Source organism: Labrus bergylta, chromosome 3, assembly GCF_963930695.1.
Source record: "Labrus bergylta chromosome 3, fLabBer1.1, whole genome shotgun sequence".
In the NCBI taxonomy this organism is placed as follows: domain Eukaryota; kingdom Metazoa; phylum Chordata; class Actinopteri; order Labriformes; family Labridae; genus Labrus; species Labrus bergylta.
In genome coordinates, this window is record NC_089197.1 from 22,449,776 (window position 1) to 22,474,565 (window position 24,790).

A 24,790-nucleotide genomic window follows, 5' to 3' on the forward strand; every position below is an offset into this window, starting at 1 on the left:
GTCTGTTAAACATGATCATGAAGCACAAAACAAACAACAGTAGTAGAAAAGTACAGAGGGGTTTATTTATTGCTCTGGTTGAAGTTTGATTAACGTGTATTTCATGCACGTATATGTTTTTATTGACGAGTAATGTGAGTTCATAAATTATGAGATCAATAATTTTACATAGGATATTCACAGGGGAAAAAAAACGTTATGTACAAACTCTGGAATTCCTGTCACTGAGAGGTCATTGACTGTGTGTCTGGTTGATGTTTGAACTGGCAAACACTTTTCATACGGCTGAAAGACACTTATATTAAGACACAAATGTAAATCTCTACATGCTCTTCAAACTCACAGTTTAGTAAGGGTACACATGAAATATTCAAGTTATTCATAAATTGATCACATAATCCGATATAGACATGTTTCTGTAAATTTAAACATGGTGGACATGTTTGTTTTTTCTAGTCATATCTTCCCAGGATTCAACTTCTTTCAAACTTCACACTGTTTCCTAAAGCTCCTGTGAGGAACTTTCAGTTTGTTTCGGTGGTACTTCTTGTCTCTTAGCTGATTTTGTCCTGTAAAATAAGTATTTTTCAGCAAAGAAAACAATCTCATTCTGCTTTCTTTTGACAGTTAAATACATCACTCATTGAGAATTTTTGACTTGGAAAATGTAAAAAATCTGCTGTTTCAGCAACACCATTTAACCACTTCACATGACACCTACACCACAGCAGTGATTAAAGGCATGACATAAACAAATATAGAAAGAATCAATCGTGTCACATTTGGTCTTGTTGCTTTAGTAGGTCATAGAGTATTAATTCCAGTCTGTTTAAAACCCCTCATGGGAGCTTTATGCGTCACAATTTTTAGACCATTGATGGTTTTCAGAAGTTTACAGAAGTCTGCCCAGTTGTTTAGATATCTTCCGTCTGTTGAATAGATTATGGATCAAACAAGTCTGTCAGTTGTGATTCCTTCTGCGCTGTTTTTTTGACGTGTCTCCTTCACAGCGCACAAATATTTTATCCTGTGAAACTTCAATTTGTTGTCCATCATTTGTCTTGGCACAGAAAGATGTCCTGGAAAAAAAGTAAGAATATTGCTGACATAATGTTTTTTAAAACAGAAAAAGTATAGATGATGATACGTAGTAGAGAGCAGTCAGTGCACTCTGATTCTGTGTGAGGGGAACTGTCCACTAGATGGCATTAAATGCCTGCAATGTGATGGAATATAAACATGATCATGAGAAATGTCATCAGAATCAGCTTAATTGGCCAGGTATGTATATGTGTACAAGGAATTTGACTTCAGTAAACTGTACTCCTTGTGTTCACACATTAAACACAAGATATTAAACTATAAAAAATAAACTAATATGTACAAACCTATATATATAGCGCAGTGTCGAGGAGTGCAAAGGATTTTAAAATATACATGATAATAAATTATGTAGTTCTGTGTATGTGTCAGAAATCAAAAATCATTCTTCTTTAATAAATGTTACTATGTGTCTGTTTAAAAAAGTATTTATCACCTAGTCTTGGAAGGCGGGATACATTGGAATAGTATAGTTTCTTTAATTAAAGGAAGGACTTTAAAAATGCAAATTAAATCCTTACTATGTGGTCATGATATTTCAATACAAATATATGGACAATATGGCTTGTTTTAAACTGTACTTTCATTTTCCTTTAATATTTAGAAGTGTTATAATTTAGTCAGTTTAAACTCCATCCCATTTATCAAACATATTACATTAAGAAGTTGCATGTTCCATACGTGTCTGAACATCTTCTGAAATATAATGCAATATAACTTCAAAATCTCTTTAAAAATAGTCCCCCATCCCCTCCACAAAAAAACAACTAAAAGGATGCCCCCTGATCCCCCCCCATCCCCCACAGAAAGAATGAATCATAATAATATTATATTTTATAAAATATGCATGAAAAATATCATCGACGGTAAAGATGAGACTAACCAGGCTTATGTTTTATAAGGAAAAAAATGACCCTTGACCTTTCCTACTTGCTATGCTAGTTTTCTTTCAAGTCTGAGTATATTTGTGGTAAAAAAAAAAAAAAATACATACAGTAATTATAATCATAACAACTGTGCATTAGTCCAAATGTTTCTAGATAAAGAGTTTCTTCAAGTAGCCTATTGAATCTGTTTGAGGAAGTACAATAAGTTTGTGCTAACCAGCGGATAACGAGTTACTTTATTGTCGATAAGAGCAGAAGGAAAGTCGATGTTGACGACGATTACAGACTGTATGCAAGTGATTGAACTTGTTCCCCTTTTTAGGTGGTTATTAGTTGTATATCAATTGTTCATGGTCCATGTATTCTTTTATTAAACATTTATGTGCTTGTGTTCAACATGCATATTCATGTATTCCTATGTATAACTAGTATTACTATTCATTATGTGAATTTTGTTTTTTGAAGTATCATTAATCTGTTATTGTTTATTTTGTCCAAAAGTATTAATACAGGTGCTTTGTACTGGTCATCGAGTATACACTGATTTAAAACATAGAGCTGTACCTCTTCTGCGACTCTCCTACTTTGACTCTGACATGGCCCACAGTCATCACTGGTTTGTGTTGCTCGCCACCCCAGGGGATGAAGGTCTGCACCCGGTTCCACATTGTCTTCCACAGAGCTGATCCCTCCCAATGCAACTTTAACATCATCAGATCCCCCAAGTCTTTGTCCAGAGTAATCAGGAAGGTGAAGGTCTTGTTACCTAAAATCGTTTCAGTGCTGAAAGAGATGAAGGAAAGTCGTCCAAAATTTCAGACAGTTTGTTATATTTTGCAAGAAAATGGCAAATTATTTTTTTAAAACGGAAGACCCTCTGTTAAAAAGGAAGCAGGGGAACACATGAGACTTCTTACGCTGTAGCTCTTTGATACAAAGATTATAAAGGATAACACATTTGTGAGTGAACTGTGCCTTGACTAAATTATTTACTCCATCAACCCCATTTATAGTTATCTGTCATGCAGCAGGAGAGTTGTTTCCATGTGTGTGTCAGCTGCTCTCCCCAACTTGCTGTTCGTCTCTATAGAGTGGAAAGCCCAGCTGCATATTGCATGTACCGGAGAGCGAGTACTGTACTGTGAGCATGGATGTGATGTAATGCATGCCTGTTGGGGGAGATGATGCTTTACTCACACATGGATGGGGAGGTCTCCACTCTCCTCCTTTGTTCCAGAGAGGGAGATGGTGAGATAGGGCTCGATCTCCACCATCTGGTTAACAAACTGAATCCTGAACTGGTAGTGATAGACTGCATAGAGAGGACCAGAAACATAAGAAGAAGAGGTGAAAACAGATCTTACCATTATCAATGAATCACTGTAGGATGATAAAACTAAAAAGATATATTACTGTGAGAATGAGATGATTGGGTATACAAGCTAGATGCTAGATGCAGAGTTATTTTTGGATTCATAAACCTACTTACATGTAGAATAAAACTGCAATATTCTCTGGATATTTCAGTTTATAACTTCTTATAAAACCATGTGATCTATGCATTATTTTGAGTCTCTCTTTTCACTGTTTCTCAGTGACGTAAGTGGATCGTTTAAATGAACAAAGCAGCAATACCACAGCGTAAAAATACTCTGTATAAGACACGTATTCAAAAATATGTAGGTCAATGTAGAATTTGTAAAATTCTGAAAAATGTCCCTTTCCACATAATGTTCTGCTGACAAAGGTGGAGCTTTTTATCTATACATTTATATGTATATACAGAGGTTATGAATTTCCCTCGTAAAAACTTTTGATAATTATCAGGGGAGGCAGTAGCTCAGACCGTAGGGACTTGGGTTGAGGGTAGCAGGTTTTAGTCCCTATTAGCGCCCAAAGTATAGATATTGGTCTGGTGGATGGAGAGGGGCCAGTTCTTTTTCTCGAGTACAACCAAGGTGTCCTTGAGTGTGCTTGAGTAAGGTACAGCTCAGGGGCGCCCCCTGTGTTGGGCAACAATTGAGCTCTCTGGCACAGCCACAGAGTAATAAAAGGCTTTGTCTACATGAAAATTATTATTTAGCAAGTTAAGATCATTGCTACTTCTGGTCTTCTCCGGGGATTGGTAAACAAGAGGAAATATAGAAAATCAAAATCACACTATTTGGATTAAGAAATATTGATTACTCAAGAAATATGTGTGTAGCTATGGTGGTTTACAAAGAGACGGTAATGACTTAAGACATAAAAATTGCATCTAATAGCAGTTTAGTCAGAATAAAAGGGATTAGCACATACGTTTGTAAGGCATCCGGGGGCCTGTTTTTAGGTAGAGCCTCTTGCTGGTGCTGCTGCGAACCTTCTTAATATTGTAGCCCAGTGTGTTGCAGCGATTCTTTCGACAATCCAGACAGATACCTTTGTTAAAAGCACTTTGGTCACTGCACCTGTAGGCCATGCTCTGCTTGTCTTTATTCAACAGTGAGTCGATGAAGAGATGGACAGAGCGCTCATGAGCACATTTCACCGTCTGCTCAAACCCTGTGAACAAGAAATGAACAAGGAATTTGGTCAGATATTGATTTTTTTCCCCCCTCCTATTTTCAACTGTGTAATTTCCACACACGTATTTTCCTGTGGATTGAGACTCTGTTGAGTATCTTAATCAGAATGTCAGATTATTATTTGTGGATTGAGTTCATTATTGCTAAAGCCTGACATCTATCAGACCATCCCTCTGTGACATCTCCTTTAAACATCTCATTATGTCAGATATCAGTCAGCCCTGAAAGCCTTTTTCTCTGGGCAGACTCTTGTAGCCTGAAGGCAGCTCAGCTTAGAGGGACCAGCAACACATGTTGCTAATTACCTCCTGAGGATGACAGATGCTTTAGTGTGGTCTTCTCTGTCATATTATGTGAATGTATTGGGTTGAGAAGCACTATTAATCCACTTGTGAGCCCGTTGTGTTAGCCTGGAGGAAATTAAATGCATCTGCTTCAGTGCAGAGCGAGAAATCGTCAACAAGCAAAATGAATTAGTGCCAAGGATATTATTTTTTAACCAATGTTTTTAGGAAGCAAAAACAAATGAATACAGCACAGGACGGGAGCACACTGCTCTGAACAGTGTGCCTTTTCTCATCCGATTAAGGGCTGTCTATGGCACTCAGGGATACCTAACGCTGAATGGAGAAAGCTGTTCATGCACGGTTGTAGATGGACTAATACAAAGTTCACATGACTCTCAAAAAGAAATGACTAGACATTATGAGCATCACATGGACTTGAATATCTCTAAGATTTAAGTTAGGTAATCTTCAGTGTGGATTGTTTACTTTTTTTCAGAAAAATTGTAGGTATGTGAAGTGTATGTATGTATTTGTTTTTGGTTTCATGATGAAAATGAAACTGGCACACATCTCTCAAGAAAACCTCGTCTTTAAATGATTCACTCGTGTTCATGATGTGCCTTTTTTTGATGCTTGAAGAGCAACAGTGTATGACAAATAGAAACATTAATCTTGACATCCTTTGGCCAGACTGCAGTAAAATGTTTGAGAACATTCACGCTTCTCTGTGGTTGAATTATGTATTTGTTGCTCCCAACAGATCTTTGTAACACCACCTCGCCTCAAATTCTTAAGTCTACACAGAAAATAACTTGATGGAATTTCATTTAATTAACTCATGATTATAATCAACCATTTCCCTTGAGGATGGACTGTTTTTTACTCCTGGAAGATTTGAGAGCTCACTACTGTCCCCATCCTCAAAACTAACTGTCAGCTATGAAGTAAAAATATTTAAAGAATGTTTGTTTTTTTCTGGATAGTCTTAAATTTTTATCGCGTCAGCAAAGCAAAGTCTTGTGGTTGGTATCGAAGAAATATCAAAAAAGAAATAAGCGTAATACAGCTCATTTGCAGTCACCAGTGGATGGCCCTTGTTTAAACAAACCTTTCTTTTATGACCCATGACTGATAATGAGGTCCAGGATGTTTTTTTTTATATCCAACACTTTGGTATTGTTGTGTGTAATTAACACTGCAGTTTCTACAGGGGACACTTGTGGCATTTAAGACGTTATGCTTCCTAGACAACCACATTTTAGCACGTGTATAAACAGTTTGTTATTATGTTCTAGGATGTGGTGTGTTCTTTGTCCCACCGAGGAGGCCGTAGGTGCTTATGTGCTCGTAAATGTCTTGCAGGTCACATCCCGGTTGGAAGTTTCCTCCATTGGGGTAAAAATCATAATGAGCCACAGCCTGCTTGATGCCTACACTGAGGCCCATACGCTCGTGGGTGAAGGTGTGGATTGCGTCCACAAACTCTGCATCGTCCGGAGACAGTCTATCTGTGGGAGACATGCCTTCAAACAGAGGCCCCGCTGGATCCAGACCTGGACAGACAATGTGCAGTCAAGAACGGGTTTGTTACAAAGCACAGAACAAACAAGTTCACTCTTCAATTATGTCCTTTTCCAAATGCTGTTTTTTTTATTTAAAGAACAATGATTTCCCTAATATAATTTTTCTTTTTAAACTCACCTGTAATTCGTCCGATCTTCTGCGAACCTTCAAGATAGCTTCCGGCAAATCCAGAGATGTGAGCGCCCAGGCTGTAGCCAATCAAATGAACCTTTCTAACAGGGTACTGAAAGTTTACCTGTTGGGATTTATGACATACTTAAAGAGGAGCTTTGTCAACTTAAAACTGGCAAATGTATGTTGCCACCTTAGTATAAATGTAACAACTTTACAGATTTCTACTTTCATTTTAAAATAGCCTTCAGCCGATAGACTTCCCCTGACCTGAAGAGAGTGCAGCAGGTGAGCGATGTCTCTTCCTACGGTGCGGGTGCTCTGTGCAGCTGTGGGGTAGTGCTGGTGTGCGAGGGTCAGCCAGTCAGTAATCAGCACATTGACGTCTATTAGATGTGTCTTTAGAGTGGTGGCTAACCTGTGAACCCAGCTCTCCATCATACCGTCCAACTTGGGGGGGGGGGGGGGGGAAGAAGTGTTACTTTTGGCATGTGTTTGCCTGCTGTTATGAATAGTGTAACTCTTATGATGGTCTAAAACTTGTGTCGCTTAGTTTAGAAATTACAAGAATGATCCAGTTATGATAAAGACAGTAAAAATATTGATATGCAACTTGATGGATCTCAGAGTTTAAATGGCTCTCTATTGCTTTTCAGTCTAAGCTTGTTTCTTTCATGTTGTGAATTGTTTCAGTTTTTATCAGGGTTTTGAATATGAAATGTATGCGACATTAACATCTGGAATGATCCTGCAGGAGTCCCCCCACACTGGTCCCAGTTCCATGTTTTGTATCCATTGGTTCGACTCAGTGAAGTGGAAGAGAAGTTGACCTTACCGACCACCCGTGAGTGATGATGATGAGGGGATTACTGCTGTTGAAGCCACAGGAGGTGAGTGTGTGCAGCTGCAGAGGGTCCAGTTTGCAGGTGTCTTCACCTTCTAAAAACAGACTGAAGACTGAACTGCTGACATGCAGCTCGTTCATCCTCAGAGCTCCCCTCTGCTCTGTGGCCGCTGTGCATCAGAAATCAAACAGCAGAGGAGTTTACTGTTTGTTCTTCATGATTACTGTGGGAAACAGAACATCCTGCAAAGCTGGGTATGTTTACTTTGAGTTTAATAATTACAACTAACTCATGAAAATGTATTCAAATCTTGGAATAATAAGGGAGAAAGAGACCCTTCTCTTGAGGCCCATTTGGACTGTGGGCTGACTAACACTATGTTTGAAGCACTTTGCTGTTTTTTTTTCCAGGTCATAGCAACATGTTTGGCAGATGCTCACAGATAACACTTCACAAAAAGTCCCATCTCTGCCAGGCGCTGCTTGTAATTTCTTATATAAACTCCTCCTCACTGAACTCATGTTCAAACCACTGCCCAGAAACCTCAAATAACAAATTTACAAACTGCATTAATCCTCTTCCAAAGATTTCATCATTACATTTCCTTATATTAGTTATTGCTTCATGTCAATGCTTAATATTACAACACTATAATGTTAATAATGAATAAACTCAGGCACTTAAGCACTCAGTTCTAAAGGTCCCATCAAAACGTTGAATTATTTATTGAATTGTATGAAATGTACATTGAGTTTTTTTGCAATAATGCTAATACTTTTTAAAAACAAGATTTTACAGGAGAACTGACATCTTTCCTAAAAAAAAAAGAGAAAAAAAAAGCCTTTGTCTAAAACCAAAAACTTGGCTCAGCAAGTTAGAATAAATGAAAATGTGATTTTAAAAAAGGAAATTCATTCATAGTCAAACAAAAATTCAAATAAACTTCTTTAGTCATTTAGATGGACAAACTTAGCTTCAGGCCATTCTAATGTTAACAGCATTTTTGCCCTCTTTTGAAAACTTTCAACAGGAGCATGATGTTGAATACATAATTTATTGCTTCTTACAGATTAACTCACAGTAAGACTTGGCTGACTGGGATGTATGCAATTATTTCAAGAGTGTCTCATATCTTCACTTTTGTAGCAGGTTGTTTTTCAATTTACAAAGACAGATAAACTCAAACAACAAATGACTTTTAGGGGGATCATTCAAACATAGTATTTCACTCACCTGCTCTGTGTCCTTTGATATTCTTCCCCACATTTAGGTGAGAGGTTAACAGCAAACAGCACAGGATTTTGAGCACAGACATGATAAGGCACTGACACTTTAAGTAATTCCTGAGAACCAACACTTTTGTTGAGAGCAGACTGAAACTTATGGAAGAGAAATACGGATGATGTTGAGTCTAAAGATGAGTTCCTGATTGTCTGTGGCTGTGGAACAGGTTTTTATAAAAGCCTAATTGTTGTTCTGTTGCTTGAAATCAGAGTGGGAAACAGTTTATTGTACTGTCCATAAGAGAAGGGACACTGGGAGTGGTGGTTTATGGATAAGAGGGATTTGGTCCTGTCCTGATTGGCTGGGCTGTGGAGATCGAACATATTGTGAAAGAGCAGAGGTCTAAGAGGCGAGCTGACTCATATACAAATAATGACTAAGAGGTAGAGATTACTTCATCCAGACTTTCTGACTTCATCCTCATTTCTCTTCTGTCACCGCAAGGAATCTCTTGGAGGCAGTTTTTACCTGAACTAACAGAGACAAACCAAAATGTAGTCTGTGGAAAAATCCCGAAAAGCTAAATCCTCTTTGAACAGTAGAAGAGCAAAGTAGCACTACATGAGCAGAGAGTGACACAATTTAGAGTACACTGAATCAAACTAAATAAGTAACTAAACAATGAGTAAAAATTCAGCATGCTGCTTCAGGAGATTCTTATCAAATCTTCCAAATCCTCATTTCTATGCATTACATGTGATGAGCTATCTACTTTTCACTGGACCCTTTTGAAAGTGTCACTCTGTCCGAGGTGAATGGTGATAAAGCACAGTACACAAACAAGGTTAGTGGGTACATAACGGTTACAGAGACCTTCACTTACTGATCCAAGTCTGTATACTCACTCTCCACACTGTTTATTTTCAAACTCTAGGACAACAGTGACTCTAAATACATTTCATATATTGATACTTTACTTTCGTAGGCCAAGGCTCAAACTTCAAAGTTTTTTCAAAACCCACATCAGTTGATTTTTTTGGAACGTGACTAACACAGATGTTCTGAAAGAAACATATCAAGTCTCAAGAGACAATTCTGAGTTCACCAGGATATAAACACACATACACAGTGTCCTATTTGTGTCCCATTTACTTTAAGAGAACATGATGACATTTACTTCATGTGATCTCTATGCCTCGTTTCAGTCCGGCAGCAAAAGGGTTAAGGTCAGTTTGTCTGACTGATGTGTGATGTTACAACTGCAGGTTCACAGAAGAGCAAACATGGTGAACCGTTGCGTTTCCAGGTATCGTGTCGAGATATGTTTGCTTTTGTATGCGATGTATATATTTGCCTCTGTGTCTGGGCATGCTCTTTCAGCAGCAAATGACTTCATGAACAGAAATATACTTATCAGGATGTCCAGTTCAGATGCTAAATATTTTTTAAATAAATCAACTGGGGAAAGTCATGAATTGAGGCTGCCATGAGGACACAAATACACAGGTTCCCTCTTGGGATTGAGGAGAAAGAACTGAAGGGAACACTTTCATGTGAGCAAAAGGCTCATGCACAGAAACAAGTGTGATCCATTATTACATAAAGCTATTATCATCCATGTCATAGGGAGGAAGCACTCTGAGGAAGAGCTATGAAACCACTGAAGCAAAAAAGAACACTCTTCATCCATTCTGCATGAGCTTATATAAGCGTTTCCAGTTTTCTTCTTTTAAACTGAAATTAATTTCTGTGGAAGTCCTACTTATGTGGACTATTGTGTGTGTGTGTGTGTGTGTGTGTGTGTGTGTGTGTGTGTGTGTGTGTGTGTGTGTGTGTGTGTGTGTGTATGTGTGTGTGTGTGTGTGTGTGTGTGTGTGTGTGTGTGTGTGTGTGTGTGTGTGTGTGTGTGTGTGTGTGTGTGTGTGTGTGTGTGTGTGTGTGTGTATGTGTGTGTGTGTGTGTGTGTGTGTGTGTGTGTGTGTGTGTGTGTGTGTGTGGGGGGGGGGGGGGTGTCTACTCTTGAATAACTCTTGAATATGCTTGTTGTGAGGAAGGTTTAGCTTTTTGGCAATTAGGACTAAATTGCCAGTATTTTTTTGGCCAATTTAAATTACATAGGCATGCAATTTCTCAAATCACTTTTGGCTGTTTTTTCATTACTTTGTTAGATTAAATGTTTTTAAACTAATTTCAATAAGTAGGCCTAACTGTCATTTTAAACAGCAAATTCTTAAATCACTGTGTTTCATTTGTATTTTAAAGCGGATTTGTTCATGGTTGGAAAAGCAGAGGTGTTACTATTAACTAATAATTAAAGATGGCTCTGCTATGGAAGTGCACCAGCATGACAGTGTGACAATGATGTAGACTGAATAACAACAGGCGCTGGAAACCTCAGTAGCTGAAGCAGATGTTTGTGCTGTTCTTACTATTACAAGTAAAAATGTCATCTTTGAAAAGAAATAAAGAAATGTTTTTAATAGGGGAATAAATCACTGAATGATTGTCGCAGTGCTGTTATGATTTATTTTTCAATTTATCTCTGAAAACATCAGGTATCTTTTGGGGTTAGCATCGTCATTGCATAAAGTTACATTTGTGTATCACAAAATACTCTGCTTACACCACTGATCCTAGTGTGAAGAAAGAAATAGTATCATTAAACTTGACTTCATATCAGGATACAACGAGGAGTGTAAAAGAAGAATAGCTTATTCAGACAAATAATACTGACAAAAATAACATTCATTATCTACCTTAGAAAAAACAACTGAAAATAATCAACAACAAAAAGAACAAATTAAGAAATTGAATCACAACATAAGCTAAAGCATCAAAGACGTGTAGAGCAGGGCAAGAAATGTATCAAAATATGAACCAAATTATGTTTAATTCTGGGAAATTACAACAAATTCCCTCTCTGATGTTGTGCTTCTGACTTTCTTAACTTTCCTGTTTCACAAAATCTCATCAAGAGATGAAAAAAGACAAAGTGATTGTCATGATTTATTGTGTATTGTGCAACGTGTGTGTTGTTTTACCATGTCAATGCATGCAGTACAATTGAATCTCTCACGGTTAGGATTAAGGTTTGTGTGTCAAAAAACTATGGAGAAAAAAATCAGTAACACTAGTCTAATCATGTTAAGGCTGGAAGTTCTAAATAAATGTGTACTAAAAGCTAAAACAAAATACTGTCATGTAGCAATGAAACACATAACTGTTTTTAAACACATGCAAAGGATGACGGGAATGGAAGGAGAAAGTCTTTCAACATAAACGTCCTGACTGTAACACAACGGCTAAAAACAATCAAAAATGACCCCACCTCTGCTGTGGTCTCTAAGTGCTATGTGCTCCCATTTGTTAGACAGCATTCAAAATAAACATACTGTAGAGACACTTGGCAAATATTTCGAATGAGAGGAGATGATCCTGATTAGGAAACATTAAACTATACAGAATACTGCACAGCTGTAATACAGAGGAGACTCTCCATACAAAGATTTGACTAGATACAACTGGAAAATTTAAAAAAAAACCAAGATATTCTAATTAAAGAAACATTAAAGGCTTCATAAAACATTCATGCATATTTGTAATCAGATACATGCTTTCTTTTAAACCATGACATGTACATTTTTTCAGAATTATTGTAGAAATGTATAAAAATGCTTCGTCTGGATGGAAATTTTTGCCTTTTGAGGTGAATCTCAACAGTATTGTAACTTTATTCCGCTATCTTGATTCTGAAATTTAACTTACAGTTATCATTTCATACTTGTCCTGGACATTGTTTTCCTCTTGTTTCTCAGGCTCAGCATGGTGCAACTCTATGAAGAGAAAGTAGATTCCTGCTCCGACTGCTCCGCCCACCATTGGTCCTGCCACAGGGATCCACCACCAGCAACCTCCAGCACTGCAGGGATGAGGATCCGAACATGTGTTATTATGACAGACTACATGTGAATGTATTCAGAACGAATGCAAATTAAGACAAAAAGAAAACAAATAGAAACCATACAATGCAATATGAAATGATAGGATTCTGTGAGAAGCAATGTCATACAATACGAAATGACCTGTGCTACTCAATACGATAGGATACAATGTGACTATTTAGAAACTACTTTATTAAAAGTCACATACTACGCAAAATTTCATGAACACACACCATCTTTTTCGTTGCTGCTCGTCTCCCTCTCCGTTGCAGAAGAAAAGTCTGGGCATTTTTCTAAATAGTGGACACGTAGGACTACATAGTGCTGTGGCAGAAGCTACTTTCCTGAGCTGTTTTCTCGACTACCTAGCAACGCGCGCTGTTGCTTTTTGCTCGAGTGCGCTCTCCCCTTTTGCTCTGCGCCCTACTTCGCAGCAAGCTAAGCGTGCGACACGTCTTATCTGAAAGGCCCTTGATCCACCCAAGCCCTTCCAGAGGGGCGTGGTCAAACAGCTCATTTGCATTTAAAGCTACAGACACAGAAACAGCCTGTTCTGAGCAGGGCTGAAATAGAGGGGTTTATACGCATGATGAAATACAGGATCAGGGTGGGTTTTTAGCAAGAATCTTCACAGACATGTTTTGGGAGCTCTAAAACTTGTTTTCACTGGTTGATAAGGTGGATAACATGTGACCTTTAATCCACTAAAAGTAAGTTCCTGTCTGAGACTGACCCTCCACTGTAAAAAATACTGGAAAGACTCTGCGGGCAAGAATAAATAAATAAATAACATTTGCACGACACTAACATGAGCAACTTGTGAACATTCACTTCATCAGACAACTCAAGATAATTGCACTACCATACCATATGATATGATGCTTTAAATATACTGTATTTATAAACAACACAATATGTTGCAATATAATACAATAGGATGCGATATGATGCAGTGCAATACAATTTTACATGTTGATACCATACAGAACCGTACAATATGATACCATATAATATGAAACAGTGCGTTGTAATGCAGATAGTTAGAATAGGGGTAAGATGGGATATGATATGAGACATTAAAATATGTATGAGGAAACTATATCATATGATTAAATACTATGCCATACTATACTGTACCATAGAAAACAATATTGTGCAATGCAATGGGCATGGGATATGTTATTTTAAGATACGCTATGGTGGACTTCAATGCCATGAAATATAATGCAGTACATTCATTACAATTTGATACTATGCAACACAACACTTTGTCCATATTTATGAATCAAAAACTCTAAATCACTCTAATTCATCACTTTCGAACCTTGTTTGTTCCTTTGGACTCTTGTTAGTCTGCCAGCTTTATAGAAGTACGTTATAAATTTGTTGTAGTTTTCTTTGAAATGGAATAAAGAACACCCCCTACCAATCTGTATGTTTACGGTTATATCATCCTACCTGAGGCAAGTTATATTCACTTATCCCAGATTACTGCAAAGTCTTGAGGAGCTCTGTTTGCTAGACCTGGTGCATGTGTCCTCATTCTAACCCCAGACAGAGCCAGACAGAGATTAGAGTCCTGCTGGTCAATTCACCTGTAAGGAGTTTTTACTGCAGGTGAAAGGGCTCCAGTTAACAGGGCTGAATGTAAACAAGCATCCGAGAAGGTCATCTTTCTCTCTTGTGGGTACAGGAAGAAGACTAAAGGAAGGATATAGCTGGATTATAGACTTTAATCTTTTGCCACAGCTAAAATGATCGGGCCAGGATGAGAGACACTCAGTTGGTCAAATTGAAGCCATGTGGACATTTAATGGAGCCAAGTACTACTCTCCATAGTCCATATGGAAACGGGATGTAATGTACAGAAATCTTAAGCCTGCCTCGAGTGTATTTTAATACACAGCATTCATAGCTGCTGTATTTGAATCAGAAATGTAAAAGATTATATCAGATTAAGCTGGTATTTTTTACATGTTATAAACCTGATATGACCAAGGGCTTATATGTGCATTAAAGCAATATGTGTGTTTATATATATATACGCCAAGCGAGCCATCTGGACTTGTTTATAGCTGCGTAATGGAGACAGACCACCTTCAACCACTTAATATAGTGTTATTTTATGAGGTAGATCAAGAATTATTAATAGTGCTATTAAGCAAAATGTTATTATCCAAGCAGTATATTGTGCCTTGTTTGAAAGTCTCATATTCTCCATTAATGCATTTCAGCAGCATGAACAGACACTTTTGAATTTAGAGGTTGAAAAGAAAAGGCTGAAGGGCTGAACAGCACCTTGATGCATACAGCATGAATCTGCCCCAGGTCAAAGAAATACAAGAATCGTGCTTAAACATTTGGAATTGCAATTTTAAAAGATAACATTTGCAGTAAATGATCCTAACATTACCTACTGATGGAAAATAGATGGTAGAAGAAAAGGAAAAAGGTGTCTATTAGTGACTGTTAAACTATGAAAACGATCATTTCTGGGGTTGTACTACTGCGAAAGCCCGACTTTGGTTACTTGACTTCATAAAACAACACTGGGCCAATATTGAAGCCCTGCACAGAACATCAATAGGTCCTAAAAGGTTGTTTAACCAGACTCTGTGTGTTTGCAAATACTTGAAATGTGCTCTCCTTTATCCTGTAAGTACAGTAAACATAGGTCTGCTGTTGTGAACCATTTATATACATGTTTAGTTTATATACATGTGACAGCTTTGTTTGCCTTCTTGACAAAGTCCAAAGTGAAAGGGAGGCAGAGGTGCACCTTGCCCACCTCCTGTTTGCAACGTGCAGACAATATATCAAATGTAAAACTGTGTGACTTCAAGATGGGCCTCTGCAGTGTGATGTAACCGTTTCTGATTGGTACATTCAGTTGCAATTTGGAGTGTCTGAACTAATCAATAATTTGTTGTTGTCTTTTAATGAAATCTGATCGTGTTAACACGTTTGAAATAACAGGAATAATTAAAGGTATACTTAAATGAATTTGGCTCATTCAGTAGGTAAAGCGTTCAAAGTTTCAGGAAACATTATTTTTCTGAAACAAATATATGAAACACCCACAAGATTTCAACATTCGACTACAATCATCCTGTTTATATGCAGCTGCCCTGAGCTTCACAGACCATTATAGTGAGTTTTCAGCTCATTGTTCAGCTGTCTTGTCGAAAACTTTACTGTTTTGTTTGTCCAATGAGGTCATTTTAATTAGTATCAAGCATCTGTTTTCAGTGGGAAAAAACCCCACTGAACTCTACCTATGTACTGTAGCCCAAAACAGCAGACAGACACAGTCAGCAACCAGCTGGTGACTGTAGTGCAGCACTGCAAGATATTTTCTAATGTAGTTTGTAAATATCAAATCAGAGTCATTGTTTTTTATCATTCATCACTTTGTCAGAAACAATTTAAAATGATTGATAATTGATTCAGTGTTCCTGACTGTTTGGCCAACCTATTTTTAACAGCTTTTATTTGACACATCTTACAAAAGTGATACATGAAAGCTGTGTCTGTATCTGCTGCCCCCAAGAGGTAAAAACATATTTTTCAAGATCAATATCAAGTTTAGTATATAGTATCAAGTAAAATATATTAATAATAAAAAGAGCACCAGGAGTAGCCATGGTAACAAGGAAGAAAAGAGAGAGAGGAACTTACATTTATAACATTTCAATAATGAACTAATGAATATTTGACATGTTTTGTGCATGGAAACTCCCTGCTCTCTTTAAATGAGATCCTACAGCCCTTTTTAAAAATGCAGGAAACACATGCATGGCTTTTGCAATATTGATTCAGATTGTCAAGAGAGCAGATCTACAAATGCTGCTCTTCATGTGTGACTAAAGCAGGATAAAGCAGCCACTTGGTTAAAGTCTCTTAAATCACACTTCTACTCGGTCGTGCTGTAAGAGTAAGAGCAGCCGTAAATAAAGGACTCCTGTCTCAGTAATAGGTTCAATCAAATATAATAGTCCCAACACGGCCATGGATATACAACATATGACACTGTCAAACACTATTTTTTTTACATTTGCATTTTTCAAATACTGTTTTTTTTTTTTTTTTACATGTGATACAGGAATTGTTTTCTGATTTCTTACCTGAAAACTTCCATGCCCCATCCCGCCACAGCGGTGAAGAAGCGTGGGCCGAGGTCCCGTGCTGGGTTGATGGGATAACCGCAGTTCAGACCCATGGACACTCCGATGGCCATGATGATCAGGCCAATGCAAAGCGGCTCTACACCTTTTGGAGCCCCGATGTTCCTCCTGTCAGTGATGGCCAGGATGCACAGGATCAACGCGCCTGTTGCAATTACCTTTACAACAAAAGCATCAGGTAATTAGCACAACCTCAGTCATTATAACTTTGTTTGTTTGTTTGTTGTTGCTGTCTTTGAGTGGATGTTCAGTATTACCATATCCGCTGTGGTGAACTCTGCCCTATGTTATTTTGTCTAAGCTTATTATGGGGCTTCCCCTTTCCCCCCCTTTGACTCTTAGAGGGCAGCTGAACAATAAAGACCCATTATGGCTGTTAATGAATAACCATGCAGAGTGAGAATATAAAAGTACAATATTTCAGAAATAAAACGGTTAAGTCAGGTACCCCTAAATATAAAAATGTTAATAATTATGTAACTCAACATATTCTTTATTTGAGGTCATTTAAACATACAGTCTGTGATCCTTATGTAAATCCCCATCAAAGACATCACTCCAACACATTCTTAATTAAATTCAATATATCAATTATAACTCTTCATGTCGATTAGTCGATCTAATTAATGATGTTTTCAATGCTTTGTTGACATCAGATGTACCTGTTTACATTGGCGTTAGAAAAAATAAAAACTAATGAAACCTAATGCCCCAGTGGGCTTCACAGATACATAAACTAACACGTTCATCTGGCCCCGTTCTGAACAGATGGAAGTTATTCTCAGCGTTGCAACGTTATTTTTTCATACTCCAGAAAATAACTCGCATGACCTTTTATACTTCCATTCATGCCCATGACTGCACTAAATGCATGCTCACATATATCTCTGTATGCTCTAGTAGCTTCCACACACACAGTATCTCACTTGAAAAGGTTTGCCATCTCACTCCCATCAATAATTCCATGTAAAGAAAGGGGTGAAAAAACAAAGCTAGTTAGAGATTTAAGACCATTGGATGCTTAGAGTCATCAGGCAGTTTGTATAAAGTATACATTTTTATCATCAGTATGGATATTGTAAGGATCGAGGTTATAATAATGGGGATTTTTTATTATTTTTGATTCATTCTGGCTTTTTGTTTTCAATTGCAAATGAGTTTTTATTATTTGTAAAAGCTGGTTTGTTAGTTTAGTTCTTATTTTGTGAAAACGCTTCGTTTTAGTTTTGTTTTTATTAGTTTTAGTGTGAGTCTTTATTTGTAATATGGGATACTTGTTAAGGGGTAAAGGGCCAAACAAGTAGCCCAAACATCATACAATAATAAGAAAATATATTCAAATGCAAAAGATGAACAACCACAACCTCCATCGGTTGGCCTTATGGGCCTATAGACCTGCCACTTGTTACATTTTAGTTTTTGTTAATGATTATAACCTTTGTCTCACCTGATCAACAAACCCATTTAGGACTGAGAGGTGTTTTGCAGGATAGGATGCAAATATGTTGGCTGTAGCATTTGCACCAGTAACAAGGAATTGTCCATTGGTAAATTCCATCAAAGCATCTGTGGAAAAAGTAAATACAGTTAATATAAGCAAATGTAAATGCAAGTATTACTTACAAGCTTGTAAAGTCTTTGCCTTTTGTTTTCAAGTAATATCACTTTAAACAGTATCTGATTGAAAAGTCTTTGCTTTTTTTTATTATCATTGGTGGATCTCCTGAAGCAGATTGACCAATGTCCCCATTTCCACACCTCAATCAACATTTACATCTCGGGGACAGTTTTCTCTTAATGATGGCTTTATGCATTTACACCCACCATAATACAACCCATAGACGGCACAGGATCCAGCAAAAGCCCCCAGGAACTGCGCCACCACGTACACAGGGAACTTCTTCAGAGGCAACTTCCCCAGGATCACCATGGCCAGAGAGACCGCAGGGTTCACGTGAGCTCCTGGAACAACGCAACAAAAGAGTAGACACAACAAATCAACAAACGCAAAAAGTTCAACTTAAATAAAATAAATAGTGCATTGTTTTAAATGACCTGTAGAAGCGTTTAGCGGTTAGGAGCTGGTTAGCGTTTTTTAAATAATATTTATGGTCATACTTCATGGTTTGGTCTATAAAATGTTACACCCACTTCTCATAAAGCAGTGGCCTAAAACTAGTGAATGGTTGTTACTTTTTGATGAAAATCAGACTAGCATAACACTATCAGAAAAGTCAAGATGAAAACAACAAAAACATTGCCCACAATGCACTCGGCTGCTTGAAAGTTTGGTGCGTATCTTGTTCCTTGTCTTACCAGATCAGGTGAACTGAGTTAAGTGGATTAAAATAGTCGGTGACAGGCTGTCTGATCATTTAGTGCTAATGTTCAAACCCTCTGGTGCTTCTTCATCGAAGACTTTCAGGATATTTTCAAACAAAGAGCAGGCGAGAGGGTCTGTTTTTGCCTCCAGAGTCTGTTTTCCCATATTTCACATTGTCCTTAAGAGGCTTGTTTGAACACATTCCAGCCAAATGTTAGTGGGCTGTGATGGCAGTGTGGGGTCATTTATTTAACACTCTGGGATCTTGGCTTTGACCTCGCTGTGGTAACACCATTGGGGGTATCAGCCATGCGCCCATTGTTAATCTCCCCGTCCTGTTCACAAACACTGACCACGACAACCAGCCAGACCTGCCTGTCTGAATTGCATCTGACATAATCTGCCTGAATCTGCTTAAGGCACACGTAGACTGCAGGTCATTAGAGTGACCATGATGTGTCACACTTACGGTACACTGTCATCTAAAATCTGGGACTACAAAGTGAAAACAATTGTGTTTTCTTCTCCTATGGGGCCTCCCTGCCAGGGAAGCCTAGAAAGCCAGGCTTGTCACACCTGACCCCCTTCCTCTCCAGAGACCCCTGCCCCAGTAAAGCTCATTAGTCCAATACCTATGATCATCTTCAGAGATGTCGTCGGACAGAAGCTTCCCACTGAGCTGTGGACCCTGCGGCTGAATTGCCCAGTCATGCAGCAAAAGCTCTCCATATATTAACCTCACTGTCCTCAGGCTTTTCTGCTATTCCTCTGAAGCTTTACAACTCTTATCATTAAACATGTAGCAGGAGCAGGCTAACCCCGTTAGCATGAGTCAGAGCCATCACAACAGCCAACAGTAAACAAGAGAGAAAGATAAAAATCCTTTTCCATTCTTCGTCGCACTTACATTTCTGAATGAATAATTTTAATGGTTTTCAAGTTCACAAAATATATTATTTCCCCAAATCACTGGTGGACTAACACATATAACACTTCTTGAGAATGGTTAGTGTAGAATATCAATCAATCTTCATCGGCACAGCGCAAATTCATAACAAATATTATCTCAAGACACTTTACAAAAGAGCAGGTCTAGACCTTACTCTTTGTTGAACTATTTACAAAGACCAAACATTAATCCACCATGAGCACAGCACTAAGCAACATTCAGCAATGTCCCAGTGGCAAAGAAAAACGTCCTTTTTAAGAGGCAGAAACCTCGAGAAGAACCAGACTCATGTTAAACAGCCATCTGCCGAAACTGTATTTCATGGCCTTCGTAGAGTTATATGAGAATGTTGTTAACAATCTCATGTCTGTATAAGAAATATTGACCTGAGGCAATCAGCTGGTTAGCTTGCTGCACCAGCATCTGCCTACAAGTGACTCTAAAGCTAGCAAATTTGATTTTATAGTATTGGTCGTAGCTGTTTAGTTGTAGCAACTTTTACCTTTTTATGCTTTATACCAAGTTAAGCTAACTCTCTTCTGTCCTGAACACAAACCAACATACAACTTATCATTTCTTCTAAATTAGCCCATTAGGAACACTGTGACATTGAACAACTGTTACCTCCTCTTACCTGTTACTGCTGCCAATTCAGACAGGCTCTTTTTACTGTCATCCTTAAGGTAGGCTATGTCCCAAAAAGTTCCAATAACACATCAGGACTCAGTATCTCCTGAATGGACTATATTTCTTTTTCTAGAGCAATAATCTTATTGTATCAGATCTGTTATTGAAGATTTTTTTTTTCGTTGATACTTCGAACATTTAGATAAAAGTGACACAGAGAAACCTGGATGAGAGGCTTGTTGTTTCAGAGATCCACGACCAAAGATCACATCTCCACTAGAGACAAACAGAGCAGTGACCTTTGTTTCATGACTGTGTTTGCAGTCTTAAATATCAAAATAATATTATGTGTTTTTTTTTCGCTGACTACCCCCATGGCACTGAGAAAAAGATTGAATGACCGATAGAGCATCTTGTTTTTTTTTTTAAATGTCAACATTTTTGCAGAAAGAGCTGGAACAGACAACAAGTGATTGTTCTTTGGTTGGATATATCTTGGCAAGAGTGCGAACGATTGAAGCATTAGCTGGATATTTTTTGGTTGTTGGTGGGTCATTATTTTAGGCTTCAGGACACTGGTGTTATGAGAACACTTGAAACTGAAAATAATCTTCAGTTGCAATGTTTGAGAAATTGGAGGATTAAGTGATGTGATGAATGTGAGATGTGCAGGAATTGAGAAAAAGAGTTTGCTTCTTTTTACCTGACACTCCCCCTGCCATGTAGACGGCCATCATGACTCCCAGAGTGAAACCTATGTGGATAGTCAAAGGTTCCCCAAGACCCCCTTTACTCAGCACCGTCTGGGCCACTGAACCACATCCAAAGAGCTGGGACACAGACAAGAACAAAAAAAAACAAAGGGCGGAGGTAGAAAGACTCATTGTTTTTAATTATTCCAATTATACCCGCCATTAACACTAGCCCTCTTGTCCACCAACAGCCTGCGACTGCCACAGACAATTTGTCCAACTCAGAGCTTGGAAAATAATGAATACCCCACTTATTAGTTAAAAGGCAGAAGTAATTCAGACCAAAAAAGTGTTGGAGAAGAGCAGTCATCCAAAAACAAAGAGGGCTGCTGTGGAAGCTGCTTTAAAGTGGAGACAGAGATTGGGACAGGTGGAGCTCAGTCCAGGCTGTAAACACATGCAACTTAAACAACAGACAAATGTTACCAATAATAATACACAGATACTTCTCTCTAATGTTAAGTGTTAATGTTCTCTCATTCATTTTCACAACATTCATCACAACATCATAATTCAGAGAAGCTACAGAGAATTTGAACCATTATCACCATACATTATTATGGTGATAATGGTTCAAATTCTGTTACAAAGCCCTTCTGGGGAAGTTTTGTAGGAGAACAGCATTCCCACATCAGCAACATCTTGTTGTGATTGTCAGGAGCAAATTACAGCACAGCACATCAAAGGCAGAATCTGTTATTCCCAGAATATATTATCTGCTAATAGAGACATGAGAGAGACAGCAGTCACACTGAGTCCCCAGAGACCCAGTTTGACACCTTATTAGCATGCCGGTTCAAAGCTTTAAAGCGGCTGTTTAAGCTGTGTGACAGGTGCAGAGGGAGGTACTCACTATCAGGACGAATATTCCCAGAAATTCCGCCAGGAACTCCTTTAAGATGTCCCGCCTCAGGCCAAATCTCTCCTTCAGCTTCCTCTTCTTCTCATTTTCCATGTTTTTTTTTTTTTCTTTGCGGCTCCTTGATGTCTTCCTACGGTCTGAACAAACAGCTAACAACTAAGAGGGAGTGTGTATGTGTGTATGTGTGTGTGATTGTCGGTTTAGGTTGCCGCCTCCCACTCAGTGCACTCGGACCGTGCAGCGCTCTGCAGGCCGACAGCACGTTAAGCTTTCAGCGTTTATTTCCCTTAATCACCACAAGGGGTCTTCTTTTTATTACTGATACAGGCTGCGCATTGTAGCATCTACACTCAGCGGCTGCTCAAAGTAGAAGTGTTTGCTTGTACACGTGTGCACTTAAAAGTGTCCTCTGATAAAGAGATATAGACTGCAGATTAGTCGAGCCTTCGGGGTTGTACTATTTCAAGTCCACACACAATAGGCTACATTGGAATATCAGGACAGACTGGACTAACTTGGCAATAATAAAAAAAACAACATGAAAGGTAATTATTTTATCCCAAAAGGATATTTTAGTGGTCACTAAACTCACAGCTATGAGATTCACAGACTTACTGACGTCATTGAAAAATAAAATAAGTTATGAGCAGTAATTATGTTAACTATAGCAGAACTACAGACCAAGTGACTTCTCTAATGTGTTTCATATTGAAGTATTGTAGCTGTGTAATTATCGATTAGCGCGACTCACTGACAACACTGCCTAGTAAAACAAAAAGATGAAGCCACACCGTTCAGATAAAAGATGTTTCAAACTTAGTGTAAAATAATAAGCTTTTAACGTTTTACGTAAATTAAGGTCCATATTTCTTTGAGTAGGCTACTTCTTTAGATATCTTGAATTATGCACAGTCTAATCCCGGAGCTGTTTTCAACATAAACAATATACATTATATTCGGATTATAACTCAAATGTAGACTATACAGTATTAGCTGGTAGTAGGTATTTTATAGCTTCATTTTAAAATATACATTGCGTTGCCTCATTTAGGCATTTAATTAAAGATCCAAACTTTAAATATTATTTTAATTCTTGGGGAAACTGTGCTCCTGTTATAAACATCTAGTTAGACCACATGAAGACAAAAAGAATTTGAGGTCTGGTGTGCTTTTTACAGTTCTAAAGATAAATGTTTTACTGAATGCCAGAGGAAACGAAAAATAATTAACAAATGTAAATGTTCTAAAAGTCAGCTTGATGTCTTTGATTGAACGTGAGCGAGTGTGAGTCTTCACAGTTTCCTCATGTTTATGTTACATCACACACATTAAGGGTCTTATAGGCCTACATACTGCTATAGGTTAAATAAGACATACTTTTTTTTTAATGCAAGATTTCTGCGTATTTTGTAAGGGTTTAAAAGGAAATGAAAAAAATGTTGTTTTTTTTATTTCACAACAAAATAGATACAATTACACATCTCCAAAAATAAACGACGACATTCTCATATAATTACATAAATCCTTGAGAAATATTATTTTCTAACTTCAGAGCTTCTTTGGCAATTTTCCTTTTATCACGAACATTTTTTTTACTCACCTTTTTTCACAAACACACACACGCACACGTTTTCCTTCTCATGATCCTTTTCTTGATTTTTCAATCACCCTCATTTATAGCCCGCACCTTTAACCCGTTTTTGCCAAGGACTGTTTTAAACATAAATAAACGGTGTGACCCTGTGTCTCATTTCCTCCGACAGGGGTCGCTCCATGAATACATTTGAGCCACCGGCTGAGGTTTGTCACACCGGTCGGTTTTGTCTTATCTTCCGTTCACCGCGCACTGTGAAAAGGTGAGGATGTTTTCACTGCATTCATCAATGTCACCGTTAGAGCCGTCTTCTTTGATGTGATACAGACACTGTGAGTGTCCCCATGCTGTGAAGAAAGGACGATGTGCTGATGGAGAAACAGCATCCTCCGGGGGTTTGCAAATGATGGGCCTGCATCTGTCTCCACACTCCTTTGTCCTGTCAGGAGAGTTTAGATTACATATCCATACATTAAAAGGACTTTATTATGTAAACATAAACCACAGTTTGCAATAGGCCCATACAAATTCTTTATCACTTTATATATGAATCTTTCTCATATGTCCTCACATTTCTGACCAACTTTAAGTTCTTATCTCAGATAAACTTCCTTTAATCTGTTACCTCATGAATGTGTAAGGAGAACAGCAGTTGTTGTGGACGTGTTAATACCTGCGTGGATTTACTTAATTCCTTTAGTTTTGGGAGACAGGACCTCACTGCTAATTGGAGGATGTTTATTGGGACTTTTTAAAGGAGGCGCTGGAAGGAATTATCACCTGCAGGACAAATCTCTCTTAACAACACCCCAGCAAGTAGCAGCATTCCCCTTTACTCTGCATTTACATAACATCTTAGACCGCGGGGGTTGGGGGTTATGTTAGGCAAAAATAAAGACTACATGGAGATAGTGAGCCCAGGGAACGAGTTTGACACCTTTATGTCAGAGGAAAT

General features: G+C 38.1%; 2 protein-coding genes across 2 annotated transcripts; both read right to left on the reverse strand.

The window, feature by feature from the left end:
- Nucleotides 1-46: 46 nt before the first annotated feature.
- On the reverse strand, nt 47-8,929 carry lipca (lipase, hepatic a). Its single transcript, XM_020625792.3, has 9 exons — nt 8,613-8,929; nt 7,370-7,548; nt 6,805-6,984; nt 6,541-6,658; nt 6,159-6,392; nt 4,287-4,529; nt 3,186-3,300; nt 2,553-2,771; nt 47-1,079 (listed from the first exon to the last, which is right to left on the reverse strand). The coding sequence occupies exons 1-9, from the start codon at nt 8,692-8,694 to the stop codon at nt 962-964; spliced, it is 1,488 nt and encodes a 495-aa protein (XP_020481448.1). The 5' UTR covers nt 8,695-8,929; the 3' UTR covers nt 47-961.
- A 2,183-nt stretch (nt 8,930-11,112) lies between these two features.
- On the reverse strand, nt 11,113-22,468 carry aqp9b (aquaporin 9b). The gene is made up of 6 exons (XM_020625778.2): nt 22,233-22,468; nt 21,331-21,457; nt 18,553-18,690; nt 18,176-18,294; nt 16,669-16,886; nt 11,113-12,522 (listed from the first exon to the last, which is right to left on the reverse strand). The coding sequence occupies exons 1-6, from the start codon at nt 22,332-22,334 to the stop codon at nt 12,360-12,362; spliced, it is 867 nt and encodes a 288-aa protein (XP_020481434.1). The 5' UTR covers nt 22,335-22,468; the 3' UTR covers nt 11,113-12,359.
- Between the last annotated feature and the right edge of the window lie 2,322 nt (nt 22,469-24,790).